The 13,455-nt window shown below is 41.2% G+C and overlaps 1 protein-coding gene across 4 annotated transcripts in view; it reads right to left on the bottom strand.

Moving 5' to 3' along the window:
* Positions 1–13,455, bottom strand: part of METTL15 (methyltransferase like 15) — a 241,667-nt gene that overhangs the window by 20,364 nt on the left and 207,848 nt on the right. For 3 of the 4 annotated variants that reach the window (XM_029582352.1, XM_029582353.1, XM_029582355.1), the window contains 2 exons: positions 9,703–9,939; positions 1,676–1,751 (listed from right to left, as the gene is read on the bottom strand). In XM_029582352.1, the coding sequence (XP_029438212.1) occupies positions 1,676–1,751; positions 9,703–9,939 (313 nt within the window). Of the gene's footprint in view, positions 1–1,675; positions 1,752–9,702; positions 9,940–13,455 lie in introns of those variants that run through there. The other variant, XM_029582354.1, reaches the window with a different exon arrangement.

The raw sequence follows: 13,455 nt of genomic DNA, 5'->3' as shown, positions 1-13,455 counted from the left end.
TTAATATCCTTATTCAATAAACATACTCACTGTCAATGCGACTCCAGCATTGCTCTATGCTTCAACGGCAAGAGTAAATGTGGTAAAAAGGATTTCCATTCACAAAAAAGCAGGGGAGTAGCTTGCTTGTTGCTGCAGTTACTACCCCAAACCAAATAAGCCTGATACTTCACTTTCAATGCATATCTAGCATGGCTCTCTGCTTCAATGGCAGGGGGGAATGATGAAAAGAGGATTTATATTGACAACAACCAATAAGGACTGAATTGCACAGGCTGGGTAAACAAATAAGCATGGGTGTAGCTTGCTTGTTATGGCGGTTACTACCCTGAATCAATTAAGCCTGATACTTAACACTTGCACTGCGCCAAAGAGAGGGTTCTCTTTAATTTTTCCCCACTCACTCTTCAGCCTGTTTACACATTCACTTCCTTTAATTGTCCTTTCCTTCTAGTCTCTTCTACCCTCTCTAATCTGTCCTCCCTCCTCTCTCTCTCTCTCCTGCACTCCAGGTCTCTTTCCTCCTCTTTCCTTGTCCCTTCAATCACATCTGTCCTCCCTGCACACCTCTCTTTTCAGCCCAGTGTCTATGTTAAGTTCCTGGAGGAGCAGTCCATAAACTATTAATCAAGTTGACTTAGGGAATAACCACTACTACTGGCATTAGTAGCACGGAGTCTATGATTGGCCGCTGTTGGAAACAAAATGCTGGGCTTGATGGACCCTCGGTCTGACTCACTATGGCAACTTCTTATGTTCTTTCTATGTTCTAATGATGACATGAGAGAGAACGTTGACTGGATGGAAAGCAAAAATGACAAGAGGTGGGTGGCACCTTCTAGACTAACCAATTGAGGCAAGCGCTTTCAAGGGTAGAGTCCACTTCTTTGGATGCATGGGTGAGAAGCAGTGACACAGCTGCAAATGGACAGTTCAACAGACAGTGGTAGCCCCCGGTTTTCTGTGATTCTGTGACAAGGTTTCTGCTGTCAGAGTCCCAGAACTGCAAAAATCTAGGGGATCTTACTGTAACTTCTACCCTGCACCAGGAATTATTCTTCAGCTGTTGAATGAAACCCAGGGGCATGCTGGAAAGTTTATCTTCATTGTGGGTCCTTTTCCCAGCGATCTTCATAATATGATTTTTTTTTTTATTATTATGAATTATTTCTGTGATTCAGGAATGATTTTAGTTCCGTGACTTGCCTGAGGCTGCCTGACAAAGTAAAAATCATAGTGACATTAGATAGCTTTCAAAGGTGCTGCAGGATATATTACACCGTACCAGGCAAAGCAGCTAACTAATGAGTGTAATGGTAGCTTGCACGAGAAAACTGCTGAAAGATATCACCACGTATGATTTACTGTCACATCTGAGCTGCCCCTCATTTAATCAGACAGAGTTTTACATCTTGTTTTATTAACCCTTATACAACCAGTAGACACTATAGCTATTTCATGCAATCGTGTTACTTCCTCTGAGAAACTATTCCTGAGTAGAAAGGAATGAATTATGTTTCACTGATGTAACTCTGCCTCCATCAGCATATGAAATATTTAAACAGACAGACCTAATTTTAACTCTTTAAATACTCCCTCAATTCATTCCTAAAACGCTGTGCAGAACTGGTAAAGATACCATAAAACGATTCAAAGAAAAACCACATTGACTCACCCGATCCTGACGACAGGGCACCTCGGAGCCTGGCATGAAGCACTCGGCGTGCCAGTGACGTTTGCCAAAGGCGTTCCTATCAATGTTAAAAACAGGTTAAAATATTAAACATCATTAAATCCGTGTGCCACTACATCTGTTTTGCATAACCAGTTGGACTGGGTAATGTAACTAATGGATAAGCTCAAATTATAAACAGAGTCTGAAAATTCAGTAGTAAATAACGCAGTAGAAATGGCGAATGCACCGTACAAGCAGTAATAAGTTTACTTTCTACAGCATCTGAGCTCCATCTGTACTGCTAGTCCCAAAGGTGTGACTATCGGCGTTACATACGTTAAACTGCGCGCAGAATATCACACAGTAAATTTTGATCATGAAAATAATATTACACTGTGCTATGGGTACATGGCAGGTTACCTCCAGCTATTTGCAAGTTTTGTCTGGGAAAAAAATGAACACTAGATTTCTGATAAGTTTATCAGGTCAAGAGATAGGGAAAACGCTGAAAGTATCCATGGACATTGTGCAGTACTCTCCAGCCCACATTATTCTAATTGTCAGAAAGTCCAGTTTCTCCCTCAGCTCAGATGATTCAGGCAGTGGGCATAAGCCACCCACGTTTGCTGTCTTACTGCAGCCTTTATCCTTTTTAGCAAAACAGCTTCTTTATCATTCTGCTCATGAGGCAAAACATCAGTGGGCTTGATTCACCCAATCTGAGGCCAGAAAAGAAGCCACTGTGAATAACTATTCGGGAGGATCAGACAAATAGGTGAAAACAGATTTCAAATTTGAGAGGGGGGCATTTGTGAGGTCAAATAGTATCCAATCAGTCAATAATGAGCATTTTTAATGAGGTACTTGGGTCTGACCTGGCTTTGAGATGTAGAATGTATTATAAATCTAATTAAAATCTGCATAAATCTCATAAAACCTTTTGAGACATGCAAGGTCATGTTGCCGATTTCGGTCCCCTATAAAAAAAAAAAAAAAAAAGACGGAATGCACATGGAATGGAAATTCGCGCCAAAAGATGTTGTCTGTCCCCATTTTAGAGTGGTGCCAGCAGGGCAGGAGGAACTGGGGATCAATCTTGCCCCCCCCCCCTTTGACTAGGACAATCATTGTGACTAGCCGGAGGGGTCGGAGGGCAATGCAGGGGAATGGGGACACCAGTGGGGGGATTGGAAAGATTAGGTGAGGGGGGGCTTGGCATCGAGGTCATATGAGCCAGGAGTGGTGGTTCTAGTAGATCTAGTGATATGCAAGGTGTGTGGTGGTGGTGATGGGGGGAGGGGGGAGAGGGAGTCCAAGGGAACTTTAAATTTAGAAAAAAACACGTGATACCATATGGTCTCGCAGTCCCAGTTTATTGTTTTGTTTTGTTTTTCATTTGAATGCATACCCAAAAAAAAAAAACCAAAAAAAAACAAAGAGAATGCAAAAGAAAGGGAAATGAAAAGAATAAATGAAACAATTTCATCTGCACATCCCTACTGAACAAACCCTTTTGCAACCCAAATATCTGGCACCACTGACCGAATGTGCGCCCAAAACCACAGAAGTGAATCAAGTGCACTGGTTATTTTTATGAAGACATCAAAAAAGGGACTTTCAGTTTTATATGCATGCATTATGGATCTGAAAACTGCAAGAAATGAATGAAAAAAAAGTCCATTTCAGAAAGCAGAGCCTGCTGTCCGTGCCAGTTGGAGTTGTGGGTAACGTGGAGGCAGCGCTCATAGGAAAACCACAGCACTGCTCTCTGGCAATGTCTCTGAACTCCTGAAGGTGGACGGGGTTCCTTGGTAGCCCCTCATTCACAGCCTCATACCCAAAAGAGGGCATCAGATGGTGACCATAAGGCATAAGGCACCATAAGGACCACATTCACTGAGGACCATAAGTCCTCAGTGAATGTGGCCCCGTGGCTTCATAGTTCTTTAGGTGTTTAGGTTGATAAAAGATCAGAGGTCTAGCAAGCCTATCAGCTTCCTCTATCCGTCTTTAAATGATAACTCGGGGAAAGGTGAGAAATCCCCACTGAGCCTGGAGAGCCAATTTTTCAGAACAGTGAAAAATAAAGGTTTTCCTGACCCCCAAAATAAGATAATTATCCCAGTGTCCCAGGATTGGCACTTTCCCTAGAATCTAATTAGCATCATAACTACTAGTGATCACTTCTATAGCGCTACTCGATGTACACAGTGCTGCACAGAAAGATAAAAGACAGTACCTGCTTGGTAGAGCTTACAATCCAATCAACCTTTTTCTTTCGTCTACAAAAACTTTTCTTTTGAAGCTGTTTAGTGCAAACTTGTCTTAAACCCCATCTCTCTCCCTCTTTTCCCTTCCCATCTTATGCAGGACAACAGGGTTGAGATGAATCCTATGTAGTTCATGAAATGGAGAAAAACTCCACAGAAGAAATAAATGTTAAAAAAAAAATGCCTTAGTCCTGGCTTTGTTGTCTCTAAAATATTTTAGTTTTCTATTTCCAGCGGCACTGTTCTGCAACACTTTCAATAAAGCTCCAGAAAAGGCATAAACAGGGAGACATAATTTAGTCCTATACTAAACGGTAGGGATGTGCAGACCAAAAGTTTAAGTTCATAAGTCCATAAGTCGAAAGGGGGTCCCATTTGCGGTCAATATGGACATATGGAGAATTCCATAAGTTGAGTCTATGTCCATATGTGCAAATAAAAATTTAAACCCCTCACCCGCCTTAATCCCGCCCCCCCCCCCCCCCCCCAAGACTTACCAAAACTCCCTGGTGGTCCAGCGGGGTCAGGACGCCATTCCTGAACTCCTTTGCAAGGAGCACGTGACGTCGGCGTCACGTCGGAGTGACGCGGCGTCACGTGATTCCCCTCGGGTTCGCTCCCGGACCCCTCGTTGGGCCCAAAAGGCACTTTTGGCCAGCTTGGAGGGGCCTCCTGACCCCCCCCAAGCTGGCCAAAAGTGCCTTTTGGGCCCAACGAGAGTTCCGGGAGCGAACCCGAGGGGAATCACGTGACGTCGGCGTGACGTCGGAGTGACGCAGCGTCACGTGATTCCCCTCGGGTTCGCTCCCGGACCCCTCGTTGGGCCCAAAAGGCACTTTTGGCCAGCTTGGGGGGGTCAGGAGGCCCCCCCAAGCTGGCCAAAAGTGCCGTTTGGGTCCAACGAGGGGTCTGGGAGCGGAACCGCGATGGACCACGTGACGTCGGCGTCACGTCGGAGTGACGCGGACGTCACGTGATTCCCCACGCGTCCGCTTCCGGACCCTCACGGAACTTTTGGCCAGCTTGGGGAGTTTTGGTAAGTCTTGGGGGGGGGGATTAAGGAGGGTGAGGGGTTTAAATTTTTATTTAGATCAACAATCGCGATTTCCAACATATTCAACATAGCTATGTTGAATAAGTTGGAAATCCGATCGTTTACGCCTCATCATTTTTTTAAGTTAAAAAAAAAAATAAGTTGCGTTTTCCATTTAAGTTCAAAACGAATGCACACCCCTACTAAACGGATCATCGCGTGATAACTGCCAGCAGTGGCAGAAACTTATCTAATTACCAGGCCCGAAAGCAAGTACCGTACAAGAAAAGAGGATTTCACATTCTTTCTCCAAAATATGCAACCCAAAAGAGAAGGAAGGCTCCAGACTGACTGAGGTAAAGAAAGAAACACAGAAACGAACTGAAATGTGGAGCCAATAGCAGTAGCAGAGGGAAACCATTTTAAGTGACTGTACTCCGACATTAATGTTACAGATTAGAATTATTTGATCTTTGGCTCAGCAGCCACTGTAAAGCTTTGGAAGAGGATTAAAAAAGAAGTTATTACTTACATTGAAATCTAATGCACTGTTAAAACTGAGCACTTTCTGAGAACTTCATTCATTTTTGTTTTTTTTTTTTTGTTTTCGCATTTTGCTCAGGAGGCTTGGTTCTTTTTCCCTGAGCAGGTTCAGGGGGAGTTGAAGAAGCTCGATCACTTTGGTCAAGAGTGGCTGCAGCAGAGGAAATACACAGAGTGCCTGTGCTCAAGGGCTCTGGAGTGAGACTGCTCTCTCATGTTATTTCTCACTGAGGTTTGTGCTTTTTGGCTTCGGAGACCACATGTTCTACCTAAGCTGTCATCCTCTGCTTCCTCCTGGCCATCTCTTAAGTTGCTTTCCACCTTACACATCTTACACATCTTGCCTTCAGCTGATGACCTGGCTTTTTACTTTTTAGCGTGTCACCATGTTCTTAGCAGTATATTGTCTGCATCATTTTAAGAGATACCAAAAAAAAAAGGATGAGGCAGTACATTAAGATCTAGTAATGGGGAAAATATGCTCAGTGAGGATGAATAAATTTATGGCTGTGACACTGTTATATTGCAAATGCATCCAGCTCTAATTTTGACTTGTGCAGCAAATTTGGCAAATAATTGCTCATGAATATCATCAACAGTAAATAGACTTGAGGTCTTTTCCTGCTAAAATAATGTGGGAATTCAACGCTTAACGTTGGAGTAAATTTCCATTTTTTTTTTATTTTTTTATTTTTTACCAGCCACAAATCTTTCTGAAGGCTTTTCAACAGCAATCTTCTACAGTCAGGGCTCTTGCGAATGATCAATGAGACCGACGTGATGGCCATATTTTCATTTTATCTTTCCATAGCACTGACAATGTGTGCAGCATTCTACCTGATCAAGTCATAGAGGTATAATAGGTAAGGGAGTTCTTATAAGCAAAAAAGTTTGCAATTTAAGTGGCTTTGGGGTGGATTTTCAAAGGGTTACACGCGTATATTACGTGCATAACCCCGAAAACCCGCTCCTGCGCGCACTGAGCCTATTTTCCGTAGGCCCGGCAACGTGCGCAAGCTCCCGGACGCGCATATATCCCGTGGCTTGAAAAAATGGGCGTGGAATGAGCAGGCCGGGGGCAGGGCAGGGGAGGGACCGAGGCCTCCGGCACAGTGGTCGTGCCAGCGTGGCAACCTACGCCTGGCCTGGAGGCAGGCGTAACTTCGTCAAAGGTCGGGGGGGGGGGGAAGGTGGAGGGGGCAGAAGGAAAGTTCCATCCGAGGGAACAGGGAAAGCCATCGGGGCTCCCCTAGGGCTCAGTGCATGCAAGGTACACAAGTGTGTACCCCCTTGCCCGCGCCAACCCCGTATTTTATAACATGTGCGCGGCTACGCACGCATGTTATAAAATTGGGCGTAGATTTAAAAATCTGGCCCATAGTTTGTAGTAGTAGTGGGGGAAGGATGCTGTGACTTCTCAAAATGTTTTCAATGCACGTTAATCTTTTGTCTCACCTATGATCATTTGGTGAAAAATCTTCATAAGGACAGCCATGTTAGTCTGGTGTAGCAAAAAGTGACAAGCGTCAGGTGGCACCTTATAGACTAACCAATTTATTGAAGCATGAGCTTTTGAGGACAGAGTCCACTTTGTCAGATGCATATTAGCCAATAAGGTGCCACCAGACTCCTGTCATTTGTTTTTTTTTACCAAGATCTTCTAGTTTCATAGCCTCAATAAGGTCTTTCTCTATGAAGCTGCTGGGGAAGGAGAGCAGTATTGATTTGTCATACTTGATTCCTTACAGAAATTCCTATGGTTACTGGCTAAGACACCACTCTAAATCTTCAAAAGAGAGTCAAAAGGATGAATACATCAAGTATATGCAGAGGAATCAAGCATTCAATGGATTTAATAGTGCTTGCAAAACAGACCTTCATAACACCCGTAATAAAGGAAGATTTACTTTTCTACTTCCTTATAATTGTGAACGGCTCATATCTAATCATCGGTCCAAGAGAATAACTTATCAGTCCATATGTACATCTGTTTAGAAAATGTTTTTTTGCAAATAAAAGAATTTTTAGCACGCATTAGTTAATGAAACAGTACTTCCCAACTTAAATTCTTTTATTTGCAAAAAAACATTTTCTAAACAGATGTACATATGGACTGATAAGTTATTCTCTTGGACCGATGATTAGATATGAGCCGTTCACAATTATAAGGAAGTAGAAAAGTAAATCTTCCTTTATTACGGGTGTTATGAAGGTCTGTTTTGCAAGCACTATTAAATCCATTGAATGCTCGATTCCTTTATAAGATACTGTTCTAGTCAAACTATAAAATGATAAGCTGTAAAGAGAGTGACAAATACTGAACATTACACAGAAAGGAAAGGGTGAATTACAGTACTTAGAACAGTTGTGGAAGAAATCTAATAGCACCTATGATTACATCAGTCCCTCGAGGTGCTTTGCTTCATAAAATTTCCTTCTAAAAGGATAGCCTAAAAATAAGTTAAAAGATGAGAACAATAGCAGAAAATATATAAGCCTTATATTAATTTGCAATCAGTTTACCATAAATAAAATTACTTCTTCATTAACGAAGCATCCCCAGAGAGCCTGCTGAAGTGCTCTGCTACATTATTGTTGTTACAGAATTATCTATAGGAGGTAAGAGTTGCTTTTAATTAAAAAGTTCATAGTGCCACATGTTTCATTGTAAAATCAAGTCACAGATAATTCATGGAGCTTCTACCTTAAACACAAATTGTTCTTCTCAGTTACTCGTGACCCTAAAAGGTTCAACTTATTCACAGACCTCCTCCATAGAAATCCAGGCCTTTATATCCTTCCATGTAGACAGTTTTGTCCCTCCCTCATTTGTACATTGGGTTTCACATGTTTTCAAGTTACTCCAAACTGAAATACTGAATTTTAACTGCCTGTTTGATATTTCATTTTGTCAAACTCACACAGACTGTTAATATCCTAGACCAGAGGTCCCTAAATATGGTCCTCGAAGGCCACAAACTGGATTCTACAATGTATATGCATGAGATATATTTGCATGCCTTGCCTCCATTGTTCTAGATGTGTATCAAACACAGGTACCCCACGATGTGTGTATCAAGTAATCTCTCCGTACTATGATGATGATAATAAAAGTGAATATTATGGAGAAGTTTATAATATAACTCCAGAAAGTGGTTAGATGGTGTTATACATATTGTCAAAAATCAAATAAAGGTAGAGCACTACATTGTCCACTCTAACGTATTCAGATTTAATTGTTGTTCACTGCTTTGAGCATTTTATGGAAATTGTAGACTATAAAGGTAATATCAAATACATTTATGAATTTCAGTCATAAATCTGAGGGCAATTCCACATCTAAATGTATAATATGTAGGCTAACAGCGCAAGCCTGCGATAGCTTTGGAAAATGAGCCCCTTACTGTACTGTAAGTTCTATTAGAGCACATTAACGAGCCTTAATGCGCATTAACATCTAGCTAGTGCGCACTATCTCATGTGGTATACTGTGCACTAATGCTGAGATAGTGCGCACTAACTGGTTGTTAATGCGCATTAAGGCTCGTTAGTGTGCACTAATGCACTTCAGTGGAAATTGCTGGAAAAAAAAAATGAACCATGCGAAAATGGAATTTTTCACGGAGTGGCCAATCCGAAGCCCGACCTGATATCTTTAAACAAAGCACATCTCTACAAACAAGTAACAGCAATAGAGAAGAACAAACATACACTTTCCAACTATCTCAGTCACGCTCTGTCTTTTTCCTGAGTGCTCCAGGTATTCAGTGCACTTTTTTTTTTATCATTATTCTACCTGTTAAGACACTAGTTTGCCTACAACAAGAAAAATACAAAATATTTCTCTGCAAGTCATCTTCGAGTTCCATGCTCACTGTTCTGCTGCCATGCATCAATTAATTAGCATTTTAAGAGCACTGTGCCTGAGTATCGGAGTCAGGTGGAGGGGTTTCAGGCTATGCTGGAGAGGGCAAATTTCAAAGCCTTATGCACAAGTAAACAGCAATTTATGCTCATAAACTGTCTGAAAAGAGCCATCCCTCAATACAGCAGAAAGTAGCCACATGACTGAACACCATACAGAATTTTTGCCAAATTCGCAGGGTTGTGGTTAGGCCAAGAGGAGGAGATTACATTTTCAAATCTGTGTGTATTATTTTCCATATTAAAAAAATACTCACACACAAAGCAGGTGCCCGCAGCAATGCAAAAGCACCCATGCACGCTGTCTTCAGAAACTGATGCATAGCCACTGACTTTGTCCCAAAACGCAGTTTGACTACTGTTCCAGACTTTGTTTTGCATGCAGCGGAAACTTTGGATGCTCTCTGGCCTGTTTTACGTGTTGTGCTCAGTTCATCAACTAGATTCATCCACTGGAGTTTCTGTCTCAGCAGCTGGAGATATGAAGCCATTCCCTAGCAAGGTGCAGATGTGGGGAAGAGAGAGAGAGAGAGAGAGATCCTGTGTAAGCGAGAAAGAACCACATTTCCTACATCTGCAATCTCACAGACTGACATCATTTTGACCACGTATAAAATTGAACAAGGCCGATATTTTCTTCCTTTGCTATTTCTACTTGCCCATGTTTTAAAAATAAGATTTTTGCTTTCATGCCTTCGGTGTATACTAATTTTCACATACTAACATCTAAACAGATATGTAGGTTTTTCAGTATAGCAGTTACCATACAGAGAATTTTTCTTCAGGTAAAGAAATACCTTGTTATAATCTGTTTTGTTACTTTTTAATTAACACGGGTTTAAAAGTGATCCTCACGTCACACCGTCTCACATGCAGAGTGTTTAAGTGCTAACATTGCAGCCTTTGATGTATTTATAGGAAAACTTCTAAAAATAATAATAATAATAATAATTTGTCAACACTGATAGCATCCAGGGCATTAAACGTGATTGAAGGGGGCACTCTGCAGTGTGGTACAGAATTGATGTGTGATGTATGAGATTTGCATTTTTTTTTTCCTATACGATAAAAACAATGCATTTAAACTATGTTATGTAACCATTAGCGGCCTTTGTAAATTTCAATGGGCATTTATGACAAAATGATTTAGAAATATAAAATAAACAATAAGAGTAGCTGAACACACTCCTATACTATCTCTCTCTTTTTACATTTCTCTTACCCATTTTCTTTGTCTGCTTCCTTTATTTTACCGGAGGATGTGATGATGGCAGTTAAGGGTCAATGAAATACAGTGAGCTTAGCCGAGCGCACTGGTTAACCTGTGTTTGGACACGTGTCCACAGACCCTTATGCAATAAGCGGGTTAGCGTGTCCAACCTCCCACACAAAGCTAGTAGCGCTCATCACTTGTAAATTCATGTTGATGAGGCAGTTAGCTATTACTTCCTGATGCAAAAAAAAAAAAAAAAAAAGTGCGCTCGAAGTGCCCATTGTTACCCTCAGAAATTAACGCCTGCACTGCATTTTGAGAAGCCCCTAAGGTTGACAGAAAAGCAGAAAATACTATTTTTCTGTAGCTCCTCAGACTTATTATCATGGCAATATCAAGTCAGAGGAACAGTTAGGTAAAAAAAATAATAATAATTAGGTAAAAAAAAATAATAATAAAAAAAAGTCTTGCCAGCAGCCAGATTAGGAAAAGGGACACTCGTTAAATTGAGCGACTGTATTCCTAACCCGCTGACAGCCACCTCCTTTTTTGGATCATTCCTAACATTCTATATGCTTTTTTTTTTTTTTTTTTGACTACTGATGCACACTGAGATTTCAATGTATTGTCCACAAGGACTGAGGTCCCTTTCTTGGATGGTGGCTGCTAATACAAAATCCAGCATTGTGTACTCGTAGCTGGGATTATTTTTCCCTATGTGAATCATACTGGACTTTTTCACATTACATTTTGCCTGCCATTCAGGTGCCCAAGCTCCTAGTGTCTCAAGGTCCTTCTGCAGTTCTGAAAAATTTCATGCCATCTGCAAATCTGATTTCACTCATCGTTCCCTATTTCTGATCATTTATGAATATGCTAAATAGCACAGGTCCCACTAATGACCTCTCTCTATTTGGAAAACTGTTTTCGGCCTTTTAACTATTTATTTATGTATTTATTTTTAATTTTTCTATACCAAAATTCTTGTATGAAATACAAATCGATCCGGTTTACAAAGAACGGCAACTCGCCCGGGGCTTGTCTGGCCGGAGCTTTTTTACATTAAACAGTTAAACAAGGCTTATTTACATTAAGTCGATAAACAGGCTTATAAATATTGAACAGTTAAACAGTAAACAGTTAAACAAGACAATAAACGTAAGTAGATCTGATAAACAAGCGCATGAAACAGTAGGTCATGAGACACCAACTATGGAAATCATGGATACAACAGTGAGTCTAGAAGAGACTATAAAGATGATAGAGTTAATATTTAGGCTGAGGATTGTCTGGGGTTGAAGAGTTCGTCAGAGGTTTGGCTTGGGGCAAAAGGGCAGGGTAGGTGGGGAGAGGAGGGTAATGGGTGGGAGTGGGAAAGCCTGGTTACATTATGAGTCTGGGAACGCTTGTCTAAAGAGCCAAGTTTTTAGTTTTTATTTGAACTCCGGTAGGCTAGGTTCCAGGCGTAGGTCTGGTGGAAGGGCGTTCCATTGGTGAGGACCTGCTGTTGATAGTGCTCTCTTTCTTAATAGTGATTTTGCTGGAGGTGCATACAGAGTGCCTTTGTAAGCGCTTCTGATGGGTCTGGTAGATGTGTGCGCTCGAAGATGTGTCTTTAATGTGATGGGCGCGATGTATATGATGGTGAGTGTTTTGAACAGAATCCTGTATGTGATGGGAAGCCAGTGTAATAATCCACAATAGGTCACAGTATCCTATCCCATAACTTTTTAATTTCCTAAGGAGTCTCTCATAGGGGGCTGTCAAATGCTTTCTGAAAGTTTAGAAACACTATATCAACCAGTTCACCTTTCTCTACATGTTTATTTACAGACAATATATTATTCAAAACAATTAAATCATCATCAATAACTTAAAAGAGACACCAGCAGCACTATCTAAAATGGAGCCAATATAATTTAGAAGATGGTCACAATGGAACAGCAAAATACAGGAAATGCCAAGACAAAAATATATTTTTATTTGATATATTTTTATTTGATATTGCCTCTGTATCGCTCCATGGTGAGACCGCACCTTGAATACTGTGTACAATTCTGGTCGCCGCATCTCAAAAAAGATATAATTGCGATGGAGAAGGTACAGAGAAGGGCGACCAAAATAATAAGGGGAATGGAACAGCTCCCCTATGAGGAAAGACTAAAGAGGTTAGGACTTTTCAGTTTGGAGAAGAGATGGCTGAGGGGGGATATGATGGAGGTGTTTAAAATCATGAGTGGTCTAGAATGGGTAGATGTGAATTGGTTATTTACTCTTTCGGATAGTAGAAAGACTAGGGGGCACTCCATGAAGTTAGCATGGGGCACATTTAAAACTAATCGGAGAAAGTTCTTTTTTACTCAACGCACAATTAAACTCTGGAATTTGTTGCCAGAGGATGTGGTTAGTGTGGTTAGTATAGCTGTGTTTAAAAAAGGATTGGATAAGTTCTTGGAGGAGAAGTCCATTACCTGCTATTAAGTTCACTTAGAGAATAGCCACTGCCATTAGCAATGGTTACATGGAATAGACTTAGTTTTTGGGTACTTGCCAGGTTCTTATGGCCTGGATTGGCCACTGTTGGAAACAGGATGCTGGGCTTGATGGACCCTTGGTCTGACCCAGTATGGCATATCCTTATGTTCTTATGTTCCGCTTTTCAGGTACTTCAAAAGTGGATTACATTCAGTTACTGTAGGTATTTTTCTATCCCCCAGAGAGCTTGCAATCCAAGGGTGGCATTTACTAAGCATTTTTTCCCATAGATACACAATGGGAGAAACACGTTAGTACATCT

This window comes from Rhinatrema bivittatum, chromosome 17 (assembly GCF_901001135.1).
Source record: "Rhinatrema bivittatum chromosome 17, aRhiBiv1.1, whole genome shotgun sequence".
NCBI classification, from domain to species: Eukaryota; Metazoa; Chordata; class Amphibia; order Gymnophiona; family Rhinatrematidae; genus Rhinatrema; species Rhinatrema bivittatum.
This window is presented reverse-complemented; position numbering and strand designations above follow the sequence as displayed.